General features: G+C 36.7%; 1 protein-coding gene across 1 annotated transcript in view; it reads right to left on the bottom strand.

Annotated features, from left to right (window-relative positions):
* The window catches only part of ADAM7 (ADAM metallopeptidase domain 7), a 66,885-nt gene extending 56,385 nt beyond the window's left edge, over positions 1 to 10,500 (bottom strand). The window contains exons 1-3 of the mRNA XM_004382159.1: positions 10,449 to 10,500; positions 7,092 to 7,195; positions 4,402 to 4,478 (exon numbers count right to left, since the gene is read on the bottom strand). Of these exons, the coding sequence (XP_004382216.1) occupies positions 4,402 to 4,478; positions 7,092 to 7,195; positions 10,449 to 10,500 (233 nt within the window). The remainder of the gene's footprint in view (positions 1 to 4,401; positions 4,479 to 7,091; positions 7,196 to 10,448) is intronic.
* Positions 10,501 to 23,294: the final 12,794 nt, after the last annotated feature.

Genomic DNA, 23,294 nt, shown 5'->3' with positions numbered 1-23,294 from the left:
CAAAGAATTAGTAATTAGAATTAGAAATTAGAATATATTTTGAACTGAATTATAATGAAAATACAACATTTCAAGATTTGTAAGATGCACTTAAAATAATGCTTACAGGAAATATTATAGCTTAAATACTTTAAATATAATAAAAAAGATGAAAAGATTTTGGAAGAAAAGGATAGTAAACACTAAGGAATCAGTGAAATAAACAAACAATAGAAATAATTAACAAAGCCAAATTTTAGTTATTTGAAAAGATCAACAAATTGACAGAACCCTTTAGATTGATCAAGAAAAAAAGAGGCAGAATTTAAGTTGCCAATATCAAGAATGAAAGAGGGATTATCACTACAATACTCCAGATACTAAGAAAATAGTAAGAGAATTATATTAAACTCTGTCATGGATTGAATTGTGTTCCCCCAAAATATGTGTCTACTTGGCTAGGCCATGATTCCCAGTATTGTGTGATTGTCCTCCATTTTTTGATCTGATGTAATTATTCTCCATTTTGTGATGTGTTGTAAATCCTAACCCCTATATATTAATGAGGCAGGATCAGTGTGGAGTGTATCTTAAGTAATAGCCTTAAAGACGGGGTCTTAGTTATCTAGTGCTGCTGTAAGAGAAATGCCACAAGTGGATGGCTTTAACAACGACAAATTTATTCTCTCGCAGTCTAGTAGGCTGCAAGTCCAAATTCAGGTCATCGGCTCCAGGGGAAGGCTTTCTCTCTCTGTAGGCTCTGGAGGAAGGTCCTTGTCGTTGATCTTTCCCTGGTTGAGGAGCTTTTTAGGCACAGGAACCCCAGGTCTGAAGGACATAGTCTGCTTCTGGTGCTGCTTTCTTGGTAGTATGAAGTTCACCTGTCTCTCTGCTCTCTTCTGTCTTTTATATCTCAAACGAGATTAGCTTAAGACACAACCTAATCTTGTAAATCTCATCAACATAACTGCCACTAATCCATCTCATTAATATCATAGTGATAGGATTTACAACACATAGGAAAATCTCATCAGATGACAAAATGGTGGACAATCACAGAATGCTGGGAATCATGGCCTAGCCAAGTTGACAGATATTTTGGGGGGACACAATTCAACCCATGACAGAGCATGTGACTCAAGTCACACCCTTATTCAAGTCACACCCTTGCTGGAGTAACATCTTTTATCTTACAAGAAATAAAAGGAGAGAGAAGTGAGCAGAGAGGAGACGGACCTCAGTACCAACAAGAAAGAAGAGCTGGGAGCAGAGTACATCCTTTGGACCTGAGATCCCTGCGCTGAGAACTTCCTAGACCCAGGGGAAGATTGATGCCAAGACACATGGACATCTCCAAAAGTCACCAGGCCCACAGATGTTGAAAGGAGAGAAGAACCTTCAACCAGAGCCAACAAAGAGAGAAAGCCTTCCCCTAGAGCCGGTGCCCTGAATTCAGACTTCTGGTCTTCTAAACTGTGAGAGAATAAATTTCTGTTTGTTAAAGCCATCCACTGTTTGTTAAAGCCATTCTGTTACAGCAGTACTAGATAACTAAGACAAACACTGTATGTCAAAAATCTGACAACTTGGATGAAATGGGCATTTTCCTTGAAAACAATGCAATTTAAAACTGGCAGAAAATGGAATAGATAATCTGAATAACCCAATATCTATTAAAGAAATTGAACTGGTTATCAACCTCTGCACCCTCCACATACACACAAACACCTTCAAGGGACAGATAGTTTCATTTGTGGATTCTGTCAAACATTAGAAAAAGACATAGCATCAATTTTAGAAAAGCACTTTAAAAAATGTGGCAGAGGGAACACTTTTCAACTCATTTTATGATGCTAAATCTTAATATCAAAATCTCACAAAGACATTACCAAAAAACACTAAAAATATACAGCAATATCTATCATTAACATAGTTGCAAAAATCCTTAATGAACTATTGATAAATTGAATATAGCAGTATATATATATAAAGATATGTATAATAAACAAATAGGGCTTATCCCAGGAAGGCAAGGATGGTTTAACAATCGAAAACAGATCAGTGTAAATCACCAAATTGTCATTTCAGTGGATACAGTCAAAGCACTCAACAAACTTCTCAGGGAACTTTCTTAATTTGATAAACTACATCAAGGACAAACCTACAGGTAATGTCACATTAATCATTCAATAATGAACACTTTCCCTTTAAGATCAGGAATAATGTAAGGTTGCTAACTCTTACCACTTCTACTCAAATTATACTGGAGGTCCTAGCCATTGCAATAAAATAAAGAAATAAAAGACATGATCAGAAAGGAAGAAGTAAAAACTGTCAATATTTACAGATGGTATTATTAATTACATATAAAATCTCTAAGTAATCTACAAAACACTAATACATTACTTTATTAAAGTCTCAAGATCCAAGGTTACTATTTTAAAAGTCGATTGCATTTTTTTTACTGCAAATAATAGAAAAATGAAATTAAAAGCAATTGTGTTTACAGGAGCACTACAAATACTAAAATATTGAGAAATAAATTTCACAAAAATCATGCAAGAATGCTACGCTGCAAACTACAAAACATTGCTGATAGAAATTAAAGAAAACCTAAATATTTGTAGGAACATAGCATGATGAATCAATATTATTGCAATAACAGTTCTCTTCAAATTATCTATAGAGTCAATGAAATTCAATCAAAATTCCAACTTTTTTTTGTAGACATTGACAAGTTGACTTTAAAACGTATATGGAAATACAAAGGATCTAGAAGAAATACATTGATTCTGAAAAAGAAGAACAAAGTTGTCACAGTTGTACAGCCTGGCTTTAATACTTGTTCTAAATCTACAGTAGTCAAGACAATGTGGCACTGAGTTAAGGACTGAAAAATAGATGAATAGGACAAATTAGATTTGTCAGAAATAAATCCATGCTTAAACTGTCATTTGAGTTTGGTCAAAGGTGCCAAAACAATCCAATAGAAAAAGAAAGTAATTTCAACAAAATATTCTGGAATAATAGGCCTATACATATGTAAAAACATGAACTTCAATCTCTCCTTCAAACCAGATACACACACACACACACACACACATGCACGCACGCAAGTTCAAGATGATAATCAAAACTAAAACCATGAAAAGTTTAGAAGAAAATATAGAAGAATATCTTTGTGACTTGCAGGCAGGCAAATGTTTCTGAGGTCACAGAGTACAATAACCATACAGGAAAATTTTGATAAATTGAAATTTCTTCTAGCTAGAAACTTCTACAATTAAGAAAATGTCTGAAAAAGTCACAGGCTTAAAGAACATATTAGCAAAAATTATATTTCACAAAGGGCTGGTTGTACAAAACTCTCCAACTCAATAAAAACAAGACAATCCAATAAAAAATGGGTAAAGATTTAAACACACAATTTACAAAATAAGGTATACAAACGATCGATACACACATGAAAAAGTTCTCAACAGGGAAATGCAGACTAAATAACAATTAAAAATTACCACAAACCCATTACTACAGCTAAAATTAAAAAGACCGACAGCACCAAATGGTGGAGAGGATATGGAACAACTAAAATTCTCATACATTGCTGGTAGTTATATAAAATTATACAACCACTTTGGAAAAGGGTCTGACAGTTTCTTAGAAAACTAAACATATACATACCCTGTAGTACAAGAATTCCACTCCTTGGCATTCACCAAAGAGAAATGAAAACGTATGTTTATAAAAAGACTTGTACAAAAATTCTCATAGAAGCTTTATTCATGATAGCCAAACACTGGAAACAATCATAGTGTCCGTCAATAAGAAAATAGATAAATATATTTATTTATATATATATACAAAGTATATTTATACAATGAAATACTACTTGAAAAATAAAAGAACTAGACTTCTGATACATGCAACAGCATATGTGAATCTAAATAACATTATACTGAATTAAAGAAGTCTTACACAAGAGTATGACTAATGTGATTCTATTTATAAGAATTTCCAGAACAGGCAACTTGAATCTAAGATGAGAAAAGAAAAAAGACACATGGTTGCCTCTGTCAACAAGGATTGAGGGGAGTTGACGAGGAGAAGCATGAGGAAAATTTCTGGAGTGATGGTTCTGTATTTTTGTAGAAGTTTGGGTAACCCAGGTGCACACATTTATCAAAATTAAGTGAATGTACACTTAAAATTTCTATATTTCATTGTATGGAAATTTTACATCAAAAGGAAAAGCTAAGAAAAATTAAAGTTTAATGATATAAAACGGGCTTATATTAGACAAATAATTCAGATTACATATAGGTGGCAATAACTTGAAAACATCACTACCTTGGTAGTCTTTACAAAAACTAGGATACTAGAGACTACTAAATCTATAAAATTTTGAATCATGATAGAACTTACCTTGTTCTTAAAAGGTGAAGTATTAAGTTTTTTCTATTTAGCCTGAATTCATACAACAATTCCTCTTCATACATTTCCTGCAAAACAATATCCATTTTGTGTGTGTTTGGGTGAATAGTGGAGTGAAGGGGAAAGTAGTCTTTCCAGGAAAAATGATAAATACTGATAAAGCAGAATTTTAACAGAACCAACACTATAAGGTAGATTTTACTTTCAAGTTATTTTTAAGTTATAAACCTTCAATGGCCTTTTTCCTAATTATAAAAGAAAATAAAATGGAAAAATGCTTATTTCCCCTTCATTCAAACTTTTACCATTTTTATATTTCCTTGCTGTCTCACTAACCCAAAGTAGTATATATGAGCTCTGGTGGCACAGTGGTTAAGCACTCAGCTGCTAAATGAAAGGTTGATGGTTTGAACCCACCAGCTTCTCTGTGAGAGAAAGATGTGACACTCTGCTTCTGAAAAGATTACAGCTTTGGAAACCCCGTTGGGTAGCTCTACTTCGTCCAATAGGGTTACTATGAGTCAGAATCGACTTGATGGCAATGGGCTTGGTTTTTAGTTTATATATGTATATGTGTCTATATATATATATATATATATATATATACTGTGTACTCTTTGGAAGGAAGTAACTATATACAGCCCACACTGAAGGGCTGAGGAGTTACGGTCTGTCTCCGTGAAGGGGTATCTCTATATAACTTATTTGGAATTCTTCTGTATGTCAGATTTATCCATTTTTCTTCCCACTCTATTTATTTATTCAGTCATTTATTTATATCAGTATGGTCTCATGGATATTTATTTTATACTTTTGGTTATAATATACTACTATGTTACTACATTTTTTTTGCTCAGCTTGCCCAGTTTTGACCATTGGGAGCTCTTTCAGTTGACACCTGTGAATATTTGACACATGCCTGAAGTTTTGTTTTTTGAGTACTTCTTTACTTTCTGGCACTAAAAGATGCTCCAGATTCATCTTATATATTCACAATGGGATGTTTTAATATCAACTTTAATTAAGTCTTAATACAATAAATGGCAGAAGAGACCACCATGAAAGAAAAGCAAAATGGGTGGTGGAAAACTGATTTTGCTCCCTTAGCTAAGTACCAACTTAAACCAAAACAATGGTTTGAGTAGGTGAGAAAAGAGTTGGAGATAATTTATTTGTAAAGAGAATTATTGAAGAAATATAGTAAAACATTATTTCCACATGGGAGGGGGATAGAAAGTTGTTTTTTTATCATTTCAAGCCACCAAAAAAAAGGAAAAAAAAAGGCCTCAATGGGACCATTTGGAAAGTTGAAATTTTTCGTACTTACCACCAAAAAATCTAAAACGTGGGAAACAGGAAGGCTGGTTCTAATGGTAGAGGAAAAGAGAGTTGCTGCTTTGGGAATGGTTTGCACTCCCAGAGTTTGTTGGGATGAAGTACCCCTTACTGTTCTTCATGGGTCAAATTAAAAAGCTAATGCTTAAAATGCAAGTGCCTAACGATGAATAGATAAGTAGAGCGTCAGTGAAGAAGAGGAAGACCCCCTATGCGATGCATTGGTACAGTGGCTGCAGCAGTGGATTCCAACATAGCAACAATTGTGAGGATAGTGAAGGACTGGGCAGTTTTTTGTTCTGTTGTGCGCTATGAGCCAGAACCCACTCCACAGCACCTAACAACAACAACAATGATAAACATGTGGAGTCCCTGGGTAGTGCACAAAGAGTTAAGGGCTTGACTGCTAGCAGAGAGGTTGTTGCTTCGTACCCACTCTTAGTTGCCTTGTAGACAGGCCTGGTGATTTGCTTTCAAAAGATCAACGCTGTGGAGGAGTTTTACTCTGCCCACATGGGTCGCCATGAGTCAGGATCGACTGGATGGGAGCTAACAACAACAATGATAAATATTAAGGACATTTATGTAGTGTATTTTATAATAGTGGGAAAATGAAAACAACCTAATTTTGAAGCTTGTTACTATTTGTGTATAACCTATTTTCTACAATAAATATTTATTACTTTTAAAATAACATTTCAAATAGTTTGACATTTTAATACCTAAATAAACACCTGTGAAAGCGACAAGTCAAGCAGACCTTTTTGTTCCTCTGAAACTTATCCAGCTTTGTTGCAGAATATGTAAAACAAATAAATCTACATATCCGATCACTAGGAAAGTAAAATGGTCAGAGATTACACTTCATGAACACCTGCTTAGAACACATGAGATTGCCTTAATTCAGCCTGGAAATGGGGCACAAGCTGTTGGTAGGACTTCTCATGTAAACTGTAAAATTAAAAAAAACCAAACCCATTGCCGTCAATTCCGACTCATAGCTACCCTATAGGACAGAGTAGAACTGCCCCTTAGGGTTTCCAAGGAGATGCTGGTGAATTCGAACTGCCAACCTTTTAGTTAGTAGCCAAACGCCTAACGACAATGCCACCAGGGCTCCAGAAAATAACACCCCCTAAAACCTGAAGTCAACTGTGAGGTGAGTTCTGCTTACTCCTTTTTGTTTCCTAATCTATGGTGGGATTGTTTTCCCCGAACACATCTGATAAACTGATGAGAAAAATAAAGACTCCTTTGTTTATGTTTGCTTCTCTGTTGGAGGCAAAGGCAGCTTTCTAAATGTCATATGAGAGCAATAAACCTTAATATTCAATCAAAACCTGTACCTGTATGTCAGGATCATGGGTGTGCCCCAAATCTCGCTTGTGTATCATAGGAAGTTTTTTAGGATAAACCAGTTCTTGACCCTTTACTCCAAGGATTGTCTTTTCTAAAAGGAAAAATAAGAATGAAAATACAGTTGGCATTAACATTTATTTACAGTGAATGAAAAACAGACCTGTTCTCAGAATTCACTTGCTCCCAATTGGCAGCATCCCCAGCAATGAAATATCATCAGCCTTACAGTCAGGGAATTTGAGACTAATATTTACAAATAGGAAAATAGAAGAAAAATCAGAAAGTATGCAAAAAAAAAAATCAGTCTCTCAGCTTCTGCTATATTTGTACCTTGTTCTTCAGTTGTCACGCCTGTCTCTGGATTCTGCCTCCCAGGAAAGCTTTTTCAATGTAAACTATTGAATTTTATCTCCCAGGGATATTTACTTCTAAAGTATTAGCTACCATAGATAAATAAAAGGCTTTCTCTCTTTAAAAGAATTTTAGGTCCTTTGAGTTAGTTTTAGTCCCTGGGTGCTACAAAAGGTTACTGGGCATTTTGCTGCTAATCGAAAGGCTGAAAGATTGAGTCCCCCAAAGGCACGTTGGAAGAAAGTTCTGGTGATTAACTTCCAAAAAAATCAGTCATTGAAAACCCTATGGATCACAGTTCTACTCTGACACACATAGAGTCGCCATGAGACGGAGTCGATCTGAGAGCAGTGAGTAACTGGTAAGAGTTGGTGCTAAACATAATCTTCTGCTTAGTTCCTATCAAACTGGTAGTCATCTGTGAGGTGAGCTCTACTTGCTTATGGTATGGTAGTTAAAGAATGAAGGAGCCTTGGTGGTGCAATGGTTAAGCAGTTGGCTGCTAACCAAAAGACCTGCAGTTTAAACTCACCAGCCATTCCGTGGGAGAAAAAGACCCATAAAGATTTTAGCCTAGAAAACCCTGTGGGGTAGTTCTACTCTGTCCTATAAGGTTATAGGGTCACTATGAGTCAGAATCAACTCGACGGCACACAGCAACAACAGTTAATTAGTGATACAAGAGAAAAGGTACAGACTTTTTGTAGTCTGCTTTGAGTTTGATTCAAGGTTTTACCAGTTTATTAGCAGTGAGACCATGAATAGCATATCTAATTTTTCTGATCTATATATATTAGTCTTAATTTTCCTATGTATAAAGAGGAGATAATAGTAAAGAGTCTTTAGAAGTGTAACGTACAAAGTGGCTAAAGGCTAGCACAGTGCCTGCTACATTGTAGGTTCTTAGTAAATGTCTACTCCTTCCTTCTTCTCACTGTGGGTCAGAGTGTCCAAGAGTCATGTAGTAGTTCATAGACGCATAGAACCTCAAGATTAGCAATAAATTCGTCTGTGCCCTGCAGTATTTTATAATGTCCTCACCAACATCCTTGGTATAAACCTCAACTGCACTCACAAGTAAGTATCCCATTTTCTTTCTGTATTTCTCTGATCATAGTTTGTCCCACAATTTTACTAGGTTCAACTAAAAACTCTGTATGTAGTACCCCTCATTGGTTCTCAGGTTCTTACTCTACACTCTGGTGCTACAAAGAAATCTAATCTTCTTCTATATGATAGTCTTTCAAATATGTGGGGACAGCTATTTTGTCCACATCTCTCGCAAATTATGGCCTTCCAAGCTTCTTAAAATGCTACTGTTTCAATTGTGTAAATCTTCTGTTTGGATATGCTTGAAGGTAAACGATGGGTGAAGAGGACTGATTTTTAGACTAGTAGTCCTTGGGAGAAGATACTGAGATTCTCCCATATAATCTAGCCTCTTAATATTGATGAAGAACTGAACCTTAATATATATCAGGTGCTTTGGTGAGGGTTACATGACGATTTACTAAACGAGTCAATGCAGAGATGGACTCAGATCAGGAATGTTTTTTCGATTGGTCACTACAGTCCCTTCCAACTTTAAATTCTATGGCTCAGACCACAGTACTATTCAGAATACTATTTTAACTCAGAAAAAAATGTATACATTATAATTATTTCAGTTTTAATTATTTCTGAGCCTTAAATAAAAAAGAATAGGAAATCTCCCACTGGACACTTAGATTTTTCCAGAGTGTTTTAAGAGTGGGAAGCTATTTTTTACACACATTTCTTTTCTTTCAGAGTTGTTGTGTGCAGTCAAGTTGATTCTAACTCACAGTGACTCCATGGGACAGAGCAGACTGCCTCATAGGGTTTCCAAGGCTGTAATCTTTACAGAGGCAGGCTGCCACATCTTTCTCCCATGGAGTTGTTCATGGATTCCAACTGCCAACCTTTAGGTTAGCAGCTGAGCACTTAACCACTGTGCCACCAGGGCTCTTTTCTTTCAGATGGAGGATCTAAATCTCAAATATTTAAAATTTCAAAGTAAGTAAAAGTACTATACTCAGATCTGCCCTTTGTACCATACCAGACGCAAAGAGATATTACCCGAATGTCTATACCAAGCAGTCCTTAAACCACATACAGCTCGGTAACAAAAAAGTGAGAATTTTTGGCTTAGTAGATGCTGCAGGAAAAATAGAAACTATATAGTCTCTGTCTGTACTGGAGTTACTTTTAATTGAAATATAGTAAGACAGTAATTAAACAGAACCTTCACCTCAAACTTTCATACTCTTGTTTTCAGAGAGGGGAAGCAAATCATAAGAAAACAAGATGATCATATCCGATCCAAAGAAAACATCTTTTTCTTACTTTTAATCTAAGCAGGTATATTTTCGGCATTTAGAGTTCTTACAATAATGAATAGCACATGCTGCTCTCTACATATTAATTCCTTTTGTAATTATCTTCAATTGCAATTAAGTTGGAAACAAACAAATAAACCAACGAAAAACCCATCTACTTCTCCCAAACCAAGCAAAACCTTTATCAGCCAGTCTTCTTGTAAATCAAAATTTTAATGAACTGGTCTCTGCTGTCTCTAGTATTTGCAAGTACATTACAGCATCAGTTACAATCGAACACAGCATTAATATGGAATTAATTATTAGTGAAATAATTAAATAATAATAATAAAATATTAAATAATAATTAAATATTAGTGAAATAATTAACTATTGATGAAGATGAAAGCTTTTTTACCCCTGCTGTCCACATTTTCTTTTTTTATGTTTAGTCTTACACTTAATTTTATCCAATAATAAAGACCCTGCCACAACATTAAGAGAGAAGATTCGCAAGGCTACTCTGGCTGCGATGTTCACAGCAAAATTGTTAGTGGATATTTAATATTTTTATCATTTCCAATTTAAACTTTGTGATTAAAGAGACATTACCTCGTAGTATAATAACAAATCCCTCATAAAAACATTGAAACATACCTTTAAACTGAGAAAGGAATAAAATCATCAAAAGTATATATCTGGGAATCATTCTGAATGGCTCTGATAGAAGGGGGGCACATATGCTTGAGAAAAGATGTGCACAGTTCTTCCTTCTTGCTTCCAGGGCAAGGATAAAGAAACTGACCAGGTAGACAGGCGGTTTTGAACCAGCACAAGGAAATGAGCCTGGATCACAGCACGCAATTGGTTTTGTCCTTGAGGCTAAAAGCTAGAGGGTGAACATCATGTACTAATTAAGGGTAACAATGAGGTAGTGGTGGTGGAGGTGGGTTGGGAGTAGATTTCTATTTCATATCTAATATAAATATGACTTCCAGGTGTGTTACAATTCAAAAGTTAAAAACAAATCATGAGTGTCTTACAAAATATTTTTTTCCACACATACTCACTTTCATTTATTTCCTGTTTTACAACTCACAATTCCAAAGGCTTCGCAGGTCACATTTTGTTAACTTACTAGTTAATAGAAAAGAGTTTTATTAGGTCCAACAGAGAATAAGATCACATGTTCTTTCCCATCAAGTCATATGTAATAATAAGTTTTTCTTTATAGCTGAAGCTCAATTTGTTTCCTATGAAATGAAACATATAAAACATGTCATTAAGTCAGTTTTATAACATACTTAAGAAATTAATAAGCTATACAGAGAATCATTATCAATGTATCTTCAGCATCTGTTTTTCAGTATAATCCTAAAGGCCTGTGTTGTCACTTTGCTTGAGTTAAGTTACTAGTCTTTCTTTTATGAATATTGCATTTTTCACATTTCCATGGCATCTGCTTCAAATCTGTGTTTGCTTGTTAGCTTGCAACACGCTTTACTCTTTGGTCTGTCAAGAGTTACCTCTGCATGCGCTAAGTATGTCCCAAACTTCCACAACACCAGCCTCAAATTTCTGATTTATTTGTTGGCCTATAACGCACTTCCCTATTTGATCTCCCAGAGTTACTTTCCGGAGACCTGTGAGAAGCTCTCTTTGACTCCTGCTTGGCCATGCTATGTTTCTTCTGGCACCTGCCATAACTGGTTTCACAGCCCTGCTGCTCCTTCACCTTGTATACCAGAGGGATGCTCTCACATGCACCAAGCTTCAACTTCAGCTTATTTCTGGTGGGCCAGATGATGAACTGGGGAGAGAGGGAGCTCTCGGAAGGCTTCCAGATTATCTTCCTGCCAACATCTTGATCAAGCCTGCATCTGGAAGAATTCAGAGTAATCTGTGGACAAACTTCTTGAAAGAGACATTCTACCTCATACATTTCCTTATCATCTTCACTTTCCTCTTCTATCTCCCAGTCTTCTGAATCCTCAGAGAGTCAGCTGTCCTAGGCACCATTTTTCTTTAACGCATAAGTTGTCCTTAGATTTGAGGAGCTGGTAGAGGCTTCAAACTTCCTGCGTTTCTCCTTTTCATACTCTTGCTTTCTGCCTTTCTCCTTTTCAAAGTCTGGTTTCTTGCCATTCTTTAGCTTAAACTCTGTATGATGCTGGAGACACTCCATAAATTTGTCAAGTCCTTATAATAAGCTGCCTCAAGTTCCTCATCCAAGACTGTTTCTTGAGTGGACATTTCCTCAGATGAAGTTTGAGGACTATTCCATGAGAACCAGGTTATATCACAAGAAATAGCTTCATCAACATACTTGAACCACACAGCCAGGAAGGCAAAGAAAGAGGTGTTGTTTCAGGGGAGAAAAAACTGATGTCCAGGACTCTTTCCCTATCATTGAGGGGTTCTGGGCATTGGACTGCAGGCTCACGTCATTAACAAGCTCCTTGCTGGAGCAGAGTGGACTCTCCTGCTGGAGCTCACTTACATCTTTACTAGACTTGCATACTTCTGACCTCAAGGTGTTCTGGCTTTCAATCAACTGGCCATCATCTGCAGCTTCTGCTTTTACTGGTGGTGACAGGATTTTGGAAACAACCACATACCCTTTTTTTTCTTTATCCAAGCTCATCTCCATGCCAGATTCTGACCCCTTGTCTCATACTCCTTCAGGACACTGCTCCAACAGCACAGCAGCTCTTCGCTCATCTGTGTACGTAATGTCGTCCTCACCCTCTGGAGGGTTATAGTGCACACGAGCCATGTTTTCAGCAGAACTCCCTGAAATCAGATTGTGCTGCACCTTGTCCTCTGGCATGACTTTGCCATAGGCCAAGTCATACAAAGGGATGGTTTCTTTAAAAGTCTGAGAATTATATTGCAAGGATCCATTGCCATATTCTGTTCTCACGTACTCCTTCTCAAAGTCATAACTTGCTGGAGGTGTGTTTCTATGTGGAGTGGTATTAGAAGGGCTCTTATCATGTAGCTTCCTCTCCTGAGCAACAGAAGATAAAGCCTCATTTGTTTTCTCAGGGGCAATGTCAGTTTCTGTTTCAATAGTAGTAGTATGAACACTAATCATTCTATTGATGCCAATCAATGTCATGGCTGTCAGCTTCCAAGTGGATATCTTGTTTTTTTGAATCTGTTTTCAGGCTTTTGAGGATCAGTTTGAGTTTCTTTGGTTTCCTTTTTTTCCCCAAGGCCACTAAGGTGCCAGAATCTTGCTGTATGATGATACTTAGGGAATGGAGGTCTTTGGTTAACTCTGGTAGGCAAAATAAAGCCAGGATACCAAGCAGTGCTACTGGATAATATGGAAAGTATGGATTTCCATTTCTGAAACCAGCCCCAGGAACACAGAAGGGATTATAGACAGGATTTAGGTGCCACGGACCTGGATAAGGCTGCTCGGCCATGGCCTGCATATAAAACAAGGGTCTGGCGTTGCTGTCCTCAAAATGTGCATTGTTTTTTGAAGAGTTTATTTGCTAGACTGCGGGTATCGAATCCCATGACTGGCTTTACAAAATATTTTTGAAGAATGTTTTCATAAATTTTGGTTGAAGAAGGTCTTTTTACATAGATACTTCATGCAGAAATCATAAAGGAAAATTTGATAAAAATAAACTAAATATAGTTTAAAATTTACACGTTATAAATCACAAATAGATTAAAATACAAGCAAAACATTTGAGAAATGTATGGAACATATATGATAAAGGAGGGAGTCGATATCCTTATAATGGGGAACTCTTTCAAATCAATAAAATGGAAAGGAAAACACCAATAAACAAATGTGCAAACGACTTGTACAAACCGATCTACATGCCAATGTTCTCCTAAAGGAAATATCCTTCTGCCAATACAACTCTTCTATCTTTGTTTGGGATTCTATCAGCTTACTCCATCTCACATTAATAATTATCTAATATTCCTACAAATTGAACCAATTATCTGTCAACTGGAAATTTCCCTTTTATATGTACACAAGCTCACTGCTCTCCCTTTTTAAAATTCCTGCCCTCAATATCTATACCCTATACTCCATTATTATCTTCTTTTTCATTATCTTTTCAGTTAAACATCTTTCAAAATTTATCTGTATGTCTTGAAGTAACTTCCTGATCTCCAACTCATCCTAACACATTCTAGTCTAGCATCTGCCTTCATTATTCTGTGGAAATAGTCCTGATTAATGTCTGGAATGATTTTCCTGTTTCTATATCCAGTGAATGTTTTGATTCTCCTTTGCCTTCTCAACAGCTTTTGGCACTGTTGATCACGCCCTCCCCATTGAATTATTCTATTTAGCATTGTTGACACTACAGTATTCTGAACTTCTCCCTAGCCCTCTGGCAACTCACAGGCACGTCCTTTTCTACAAAACCTTCAAATTTTGGAGTTCTTCAAGATGCTACCCCTTACCCTTTTTTCTTTTAACTGTATGCTTATTCCAAATCAATCTCATCCTCAGTATAATTTAATTATCATATTTATGCCATGCCTCACCTTTTATAGTTCCAGATATCTTAGCAAACAACTTGTATAGCCAACTCTCTACTCAACATCTTCACTGGGATGGCTGACAGCCCCTAAAAATCAATAGGTACAAAACTTAAACTGCTTTATTCCCCAACTTGGTCTCTGTGTTAATGATGTTGTCATCCATTCAGTATTGCAACTCTGAAACCCAGTACTCATCACTGACATACCCCTACATCCCTCATAAAGAATTCATAACTAAGTGTTTGATTTTAACTCCTCCAAATATTCCATTCACTTCTCTCCAGTTTTTCAGCCTCCATCCTGGTCCTAGTTATCATAGACTCTTTTGACCATATTCCAACAAGTATGACAAGTATGACCTTTTCAAAATGCAAAACTGATTATGTCATATGCCTGTTGAAAATGGTTCAATAGTTTTTCATTGGTCTTAGGGTACAGATTTATTTGACTTTCAAAGTCCCAATAGAATATTACTCAGCCTTAAACAGAAATGAAGTCCTGATACATGCTACAGCATGGATGAACCTTGAAAACATCATGCTGAGTGAAATAACTAAGTCACAAAAAAACAAATATTGTATTATTCTATTTATACGAAATATCTTGAACAGGCAAATGTACACAGACCTAAGGTTATCAATGGTTACCAGGTGTGTGTAGGAGGGAGAGGGAAAAAAGTGATTCACTGCTTAGGAGACACTAAGCTTGTGCTAAGGGTGATGTAAAAAGTTGGAAACAGATAATGGTGATGGTTGCACAACATGACGAATACAATTAATGTCACTAAATTGTACATGTGAACAATGTTAAAATGGCGAATGTTTTGTTACATACATATTTACCACAATAAAAAAAGGTAAATTGCCTGCCACTTATTAGCTCTGAGGCTTTGGACAAAATATGGAACATTCTTGTGCTTCTGCTACCTCATGTATAAAATGGGTGCAATAATAGCATCTATCTCATAGATTGTGTGTTAAATGAATCTGTGCTGACTGGCAATTTTTTTACATTCCCTGGCTCATTCACTCTACATTGACTCTTCTACACTCTCCCTTCTCTCCTCAGATCTCTAAATACTTTATTCTTCTTACCAGATGACCACCTTGCTTGCTATTTCACTGGGAAAAAAAAAAAAAACAAAATCTCACCTTCTCCCACTTGCATATCTGCCTAACTATCAACCGTGTACTTCGGTTCTGGTTCTGTCCTATTTCTATGGACGTACTATTTATGCCGCTATCTAAGGTCTACCCACCACTAATACATAAGATTTTATTACTTCTTGCCCCCTCAAAGTCATCATTTCAGCTATTGTTCCTGTCTCTACTTTACTATCTCAATTAGTAAACAAATATGCTATCAGTTACTCTATCTTTAAAAAAAATATTTCTCCTTTTATATCACTCTCCCTCCACAAAGCTACCACCCATGTTTAGCTTCCTTTAACAGCAAAAGGTCTTAAAAGATGAGTCTGTAGTGCTGTCCCCAGTTCATCTTCCCCCATTTCTTCTTGTGAACTTATCCAATCGAACTTTTTATCCTCCACTCACCAAAACAATTCCTGTCAATGTTGTCATTAATCTGTTGTTAGGTGCCACCAAGTCAACTTCAACTCATAGTGACACCATGGGACAGAATAGGGTTTTCTACTCCCGATAGGGTTTTGTAGGCTGTAATCTTTACGGGAGCAGGCTGTCAGGTCTTTCTCCCTTGGAGCTGTTGGGTGTGTCCAAACCACCAACCTTTAAGTTAGGAACCAAACACTTAACTGTTGAGCCACCAGAGCTCCTTACCAGTAACCTACACCTTACTAAATCCAAAGCCCAATTCTCAATCCTCACTAACTTGACTGGTCAGCAGCATTTGACACAGTTGATCACTTCCACCTTTTGGAAAGAGCATTAGCTTATGGTCTATTATGGATCTCAGGCTACATCATTCACTACTTCTTAGTCTCCTTTGTTGGATCCACCTTCTCTCCGCAGTCTCTAAATTCTCAAGTTTTCCAAGGAACTATTCTTGGAAATTTTCTCTATATGCGGTCACTAATAAGGTGGTTCTCACCCAATCTTATGACTCTCAATATCATATGTAAATTTATGACTGCCAAATATTCATTTCTAACCTGAACATCTCCTCTGAATTTCAAACTCATAGATGCTACTCTTCTGTCAGCATCTTCACTTGAACGTCTAATAGCTATCTCAAACTCAACAAGTACAAAGTCAAATTCCTGCTTTTCTTCCAAACCTGGTATTTCCATAGTCTTTTCTATCTCAGTATATTGCAAATACATCCTTTCAGTTACTGAGGAGTCATTCTTGATCCATCTTTTTCCCACAACCTCACATCCCATCAATCAGAAAATCCAGTTGGCTCCATGATCAAAATACATCAAGAATCTGACCACCTCTCAGCATATTTACACCTAGCCTTCTGATCCAAAACATCATCTCTAGCCTAGGTTATTGAAATAGTCTCTTAATTATTTTTTTATTCTCTTGCTCCCTCAAAGTCTATTATACACACAGCATTCAGAATGATTCTGTTAATATACACCACATCATGTGCTTCTGCTCAAGCCTTTTCAATGGCTTCCCATCTTACAGTAATAACCAAAGTCCTATGATAACATGATTTACGTGATCTAGCCTGATGCTATCTGACTTCATATATTATCACTCACTGTGATCCTGTCTTCCTGTGTCCTTGCTATTTATTGAACACTCCAAGCACATTCTGCATTGAAGGGTTTGCTTGCTGTTCCTTCTACTGGGATATTCTCCTCTCCGAAGGGCACATGGTTTGTTTCCTCATGCCCTTTGGGTTTTTACTCAAAAATGTATCAGTGAGGTCTTCTTTAAGCACCCTTTAGACTACTTCCACCCCGGCACTTCTAAAGTCTTTGTGGTCTTCCATTTGTCGCCATCTAACATACTATATATTACTTGTTTGTTTGTTTATTTTTTAATTGTTTGTCTCCCCTCCTTAAAATGAAGGGAGAGTTTTTCTCAGTTTTGTTCATCTGTGTATCCTCAGTTCCTAAAAGAGTAGGTTGTCAGTAGTGAATGAATGTATTAATACATTTAAGAACACGGAGAAGTGGCTGGTACCTAGTCCAACAAAACCAAACCAGTTGCCTTTGAGTCAATTCTGACTCATGGGAACCCCATAGTCAGAATTCAATGAAAGTAAATTATGATTAGTTTAGCTTTTAATTATAAGGAGGTGATATAGTACAGTAAGTAAGAGCACACACTTAGAGCCAGACTGCCAAGGTTTAATTCTCAGCTCCTACAATTACTACTTACAAACCTTGAACAATATCTGAGCTCTCTCTGCCACAGTTTTATCTCTAAAAATGAAGATAACCATAGTATCTACCTCATAGCCATTGTTATGAGGATTAAATAAGGTAATTTATGTAAGGCACTTTAAAGTGTGAATGGTGCATATTAAAAGCTATATAAGTATTGATTTTGTTTTTAGTACTTGTACTGCTTTTGCTTCATTTGTCACTATCCTTTCTTCCTGCCTTCTCCTTCCTTCCTTCTTTCCTTTTTCTGAGCTCCAGGCTCATTTGAATTTCTCTCTTTACTCCAACCCATTAATCCATTGCTGTCAAGTCAATTCTGACTCATAGCAACACTCTAGGACAGAGAAGAACTGCCGCATAGGGTTTCCAAGGCTGTAATCCTCATGGGAGCCCTGGTGGTGTGTGGTTAAGAGCTCGGCTGTTAACCAAAAGACTGGCAGTTCAAATTCACCAGCCGCTCCTTGGAAACCCTATGGGGCAGTTCTACTCTGTCCTGTAAGGTTTCCATGAGTTGGAATTGACTCGATGGCAATGGGTTTGGTTTTTCTGGTTTTGTAATCCTTACAGAAGCAGACTGTCATATCTTTCTCCTGCGAAGCCACTGGTGGGTTTGAACTGCCGACCCTTCAGTTAGCAGCTGAGCACTTAACCACTGAGCCACCAGATCTCCTTCATTTACTCCAACATATCATGCTTTCTCCCATCAAATGGGCTCTGAATATACGTGTGTCTCTACCTGGAGTCCTCTCCTCTCCTTCTTTTGGCCACGGTGATTTCTCATTCTTTCAGTTTAAGGTTCTTTGTCTCAGGAAAGCCTTCCTTAACCCCCAAATCTAGGTCAAGTTTCTGTGTAAAACTGGGTTCTGTTCCCTCTGAAAACTTATGTTGGTGGATCATATACTTATTAGTTTAATTATTTGATTATCTGCCTCCTCCAACAGACTATAAGCTACAGAAAACAAAGGCTCTGCTTGCTTTTGCTTTCTCTAGTACCACAAATCTAACAGTGTTTTGCATATAGACATGACATTCAATGTAAATTTATTGAATGAATGATGGAAGTAATTTGCAACAAGATTATTGCTGATTACATCCTCACATGTTTTCCCTCACAGAAAATTTAAAAGTATCATTGAAACAGCTTTAATCCAAATGACAATCTCTACCAGCAGAATTTCTGACATTCTTTCAGGTCAGCGTAAGAGATAACTGAAGGCTCATGGGCCAATCAGTGTATATGATCCTTCACCAAACAAACACTTGCCCACATGGCAAATGAAACTCACCAGCTTTTTTAACAGTAGTAGTTAAAAACAGCATTTTAAGTTGAGTGATGGGAACTATATTGAGCTCACCTTTGATAAAGTCCAAGTTGTGGAAAAAAGGATAAACCAATTTTTAAAATACTAACCATGGAAAGTCAGTTAATTACGGTGTTGTATTAAATGATAAGGCTAGGAGGCACTTATCTGATGTCTTTAGAAAAATCATAGCTAGACTATTAGAAATATTAGAGATCTGACAATATCTGTAGTTAACTTAGGTGAAATAACCAAGAAATTTTGAAAAGAAAATTCATAAAAAGTTTATATAACCTACTGAAAGCACAGATTCAATAAGTGGAAAGCTGTGATTAAAAGAAAATGTCTAAGATCTGTATTCTTTTTTCTTATACATTCTTTCCTTTTATGATGGAAAAAAACTTTATTCTTTCTCAAATCATTCTATAATCAATCATTCAAACTTGGAGACCATTATTCCTCAATTTCAAACTCTACCAGATCACTAGTGTGAGATACTGAAAAATTAAGATATTATGACTAGCTTATGATTTATTTTCACTGTTAGGTCACATCTTTATGTGTTTAAATTAATGTGATCACCAAAGTATACAAAGCTTTGTAAAAAATAATGAACCCTGAAAAAGATTTCAATATCAAAGGGGCTCTGTGGAGTTCAAATGTCAAATGAAAACAGATTTTAGAGAATGATTAGACAAATATGAGACTGTTCTGTTCCTTTCTTATTTCTTTATTGCAAATTAGTCAAGCAAACTCTCAGAACTTTCTCTAATCAACCCCCATCTTGGTTTCCTTGAGGGGTGTTGAGATTGAAGATTTTTGTGTTGATTCCTTATCACCACTGGATTCAGCTCTTTACAAAATAGTCAGCCAAGAGTATTTGGAGGCCTTCACAGCCTTGTGTAAGGCTTGTCTTTTGTCTCCTTTTTGACCTCCCTAACAAGCCAGATCCCTTTTCAGGCTTCCCTTCTATATTGGTTTATTAGGGCTACTGTACTAAGTACCACAAACTGGGTGACTTAAAACAACAGAAATGTATTGTCTCACAGTTCTGGAGGCTATAAGTTCAAAAATCAAGGTGTAGGCAGGTCTATGCTCTCTCTGAAGGCTCTAGGGGAAGAGCCTTCTTTGCTTCTTCCTAGCGTCTAGTGGTTCCTGGCAATCCTTGGCTTAGAGCTACACCGCTCTAATCTCTTCCTCTGTCTTCACAGGTTGTCCTCCCTCCGTGTGCCTCCTCTTTAAATAAGGACACCATTCATTCTGAATTAGGACCAACTCTATTCCAGTATGACCTATGGTAACTGACGACACCTTCAAAGACCCTATTTCCAACCAAGGTCACATTCACAGGTAATGGAGGGATAGGACTTCAACATATCCTTTTGCGGTCACACTTCATCCACAACACCCTTTTAAGGCTCCTTTTCTCTCTCACTCTTTTTTTCACTCCCTCTCCCTCTCCTTCTATCTAGTAACTTGAAGAGGAATTCCTTAGAACTTCTTCAGGACTTAAAGGAGTGAATTCACAATGATGAAGGCCCTGGAAGGAGGACAGACAATAAAGAATATATTCTGAGTAAGAAGCACAAAGTAGCCCACTCTATAGACCCAAAACACTTACACTTTTCCACCTTTGTAAAGAGAAGCATGTAGAAAAGCTGCAAATAAATTCAGACGAATGAAGTGAATGGAGAAAAATAATCTTAATTCAAATTATAATAGTAATGGTGAAAGCTCCACATAGAAAATCTGGAATAAAAAGTTAGCATCTTCTGGCTGACTTCAAAAGAAATATCATTATAAAGTACTCTGAAAACACATTAATCAAGGGGAACTTGTAATTCTCTTTGTAGATTTAGAAACTAATTTCAATCCATTTATTGTCCTTTAAGTGCACTGAAAAGAACACCAGCTTTGAAATCAGGAGCTTTGTGTTCTCCTGTACTAAATCAGCTACCTTTGGCAAGTCACTTGTGTCTCTGGGCCCCAGTGACTTATTTATAAATTAATAGTATTAGGCTGTTTGATCTCTAAGATCCCTCTAACATCAGGATGTTTCTATGGTTTTGCTGAATTTTTTTTCTTTTCCTTAGAACTTCTTCACTGTATATAGAAATTTTAACTTTCCAGAATGATGAAAAATTTGGGACTTAAATCACTATCATATTTACCAAACAAAAATTTATACATCAGTACAATAATACAGTTAATACAGTAAATATTCATCTGAAAGGACAAGGTTATTTCTGGAGAATGGCAGACCCAGACTGAACAGATTGTATAATAATTTCCCCTTTTAATTCTGGTAATCATATTACTTTGGCAGTGACATTGAGCAAATTATTTAATATTCCTAGAGTCTGGGTTTCCTTATGGTAAACTTGGGATAATAATGCTTTCTATACCACATGCTAATATAGATTAAATAAAATAATTAATGAATAGTGCGTAACACATAATGACTCTTAATTTTGTTGAAGGGTTAAGTTTACTTCTTACCTTCAATTTAACTCTGTTTCATAACAACTTTAAGAAAAGTACTAAATATAGTAAGGTCAAAATGGCTTAAGTGACATAGACTTAAAGCCAAATGGTGACAGGGTATGAAATGCAATATAATTAGATTTTCCCTGTTTGGATAAGCAGGCCCAAAGTGATAGCATTCATGATTCTATTCGTAAGTTTAAGACTATTTTATAAGACTATTTTACACTGACTTATAGCAATCCTATAGGACAAAGTAGAACTGCCCCATAGAGTTTCCAAGGAGCTGCTGGTGGATTCAAACTACTGACCTTTTGGTTAGCAGCCAAGCTCTTAACCATTGTGCCACCAGTCGGAATTGACTCAACAGCTACAGGTTTGGTTTATTTTATTTTATTTTACACCATTTTCTCACTCCTCCAACACCTGCTCCCCCATCCCTAATTTCAGCTGATGAACATGCTTCCCATTTCACTGAAAAAATAAAGTCAATTAGAAAAAAGCTTCTCCAAACTCCCACCACCACATCTACCCACTTACCTATATCTGTCCCCATATCTTCTCCCTCTTTTTTTGTTACTATGGACGAGCAGAACATACTCTGATCAAATGCCAGTATCTCCACTTTTGCTCTAGACCCCAGCTCTTCTCCCCTATTAAAGGACATCACTGCAACAATTAACTCCCGTCTGCCTCTTCCCTTCCCTTTTCCTTCCAGAGCACTTCCATGAGCATACAAACAACCTGTGATTTCCTTTATCTTTAAACAAGTAATAACAACTTTATTGATCTCACATCCCCTATCATCAACCTCAACCTTTTTCTGATAAATGTAAAGCAAAATTTCCTCAAAATGTCTCTGTAATCACTGTCACCAGTTCTTCACTTCATTCTCCCAATAAGTCACTCTATCAGACTTTTGTATCCATGGTGCAAAGGGCTAATGCACTCAACTGCTAACCAAGAGGTTCGTGGTTTGAGTGCATTCAGATGCACTTCAGAAGAAAGGTCTGGCAATCTACTTCCAAAAAATCATCCATTTAAAACACTGTGGAGCATAGTTCTGCTCTGACACACATGGGGTTGCCATGAGTCAGTCAATTTGATGGCAACTGCTTACTAGTTTATTTTACTAGAACTGCTCGTTAAGGTTATCAATGATTTCCAGATGCTACATTCAATGGTCAATGCTCGGTGCTGATTTTATTTGACCTATGGGGCATGTTTGAGTTGGTATTTGACCTCTTATTTTGACACACTGTCTTTACTTGGCTTCCTGCCCTGGTTTTTGTCCTCGCTCTTTAGCTGCTCCTCTTTTTCCTTCAATCATTTCTCTTTATACTCTAGACCTTTAAATACTGGGCCCCAGGGTTCACTCCTTGGGCTTATTCTCTTTTCTATCTACATTTTTGTCCTTGGGGATCTCAACAAATCTCATGTCTTTAAATACCATTGTTAGGTTGTCAATTGGCAAATTTATATAGCTGAGAAATATTTTCTTCACTTCAGTTGACTATTTGTCATCTCCACCTTGATGTCTAGTGGCCATCTCAAATTTAATGTGTACAAGAATTGCTCTTTCTTCAAACCTGTTCCTCCAAACATCTTCATCCACCCAGGAAATGGCAATGCTGTCAATATAACTATTCAAGCCAAGACCTCAGATTCATCCTTGACACATCTGTTTCTATCAAACTTTGCCCACAGACTATCAGGAAATATATTGACTCAACTTTCAGAGTATGCTCAGAATCTAACCTCTTCTTGTCTCCTCCACTGCTACCACCCTGAGCAAATCCTTAATCATCTCTCACATGGATTACTGCAATAACCTCCTAATCAGCCTTACTATTTCTATCCTTGCCTCTCCCTCTT

Source organism: Trichechus manatus, unplaced genomic scaffold (genome assembly GCF_000243295.1).
Source record: "Trichechus manatus latirostris isolate Lorelei unplaced genomic scaffold, TriManLat1.0 scaffold00090, whole genome shotgun sequence".
NCBI classification, from domain to species: domain Eukaryota; kingdom Metazoa; phylum Chordata; class Mammalia; order Sirenia; family Trichechidae; genus Trichechus; species Trichechus manatus.
This window is presented reverse-complemented; position numbering and strand designations above follow the sequence as displayed.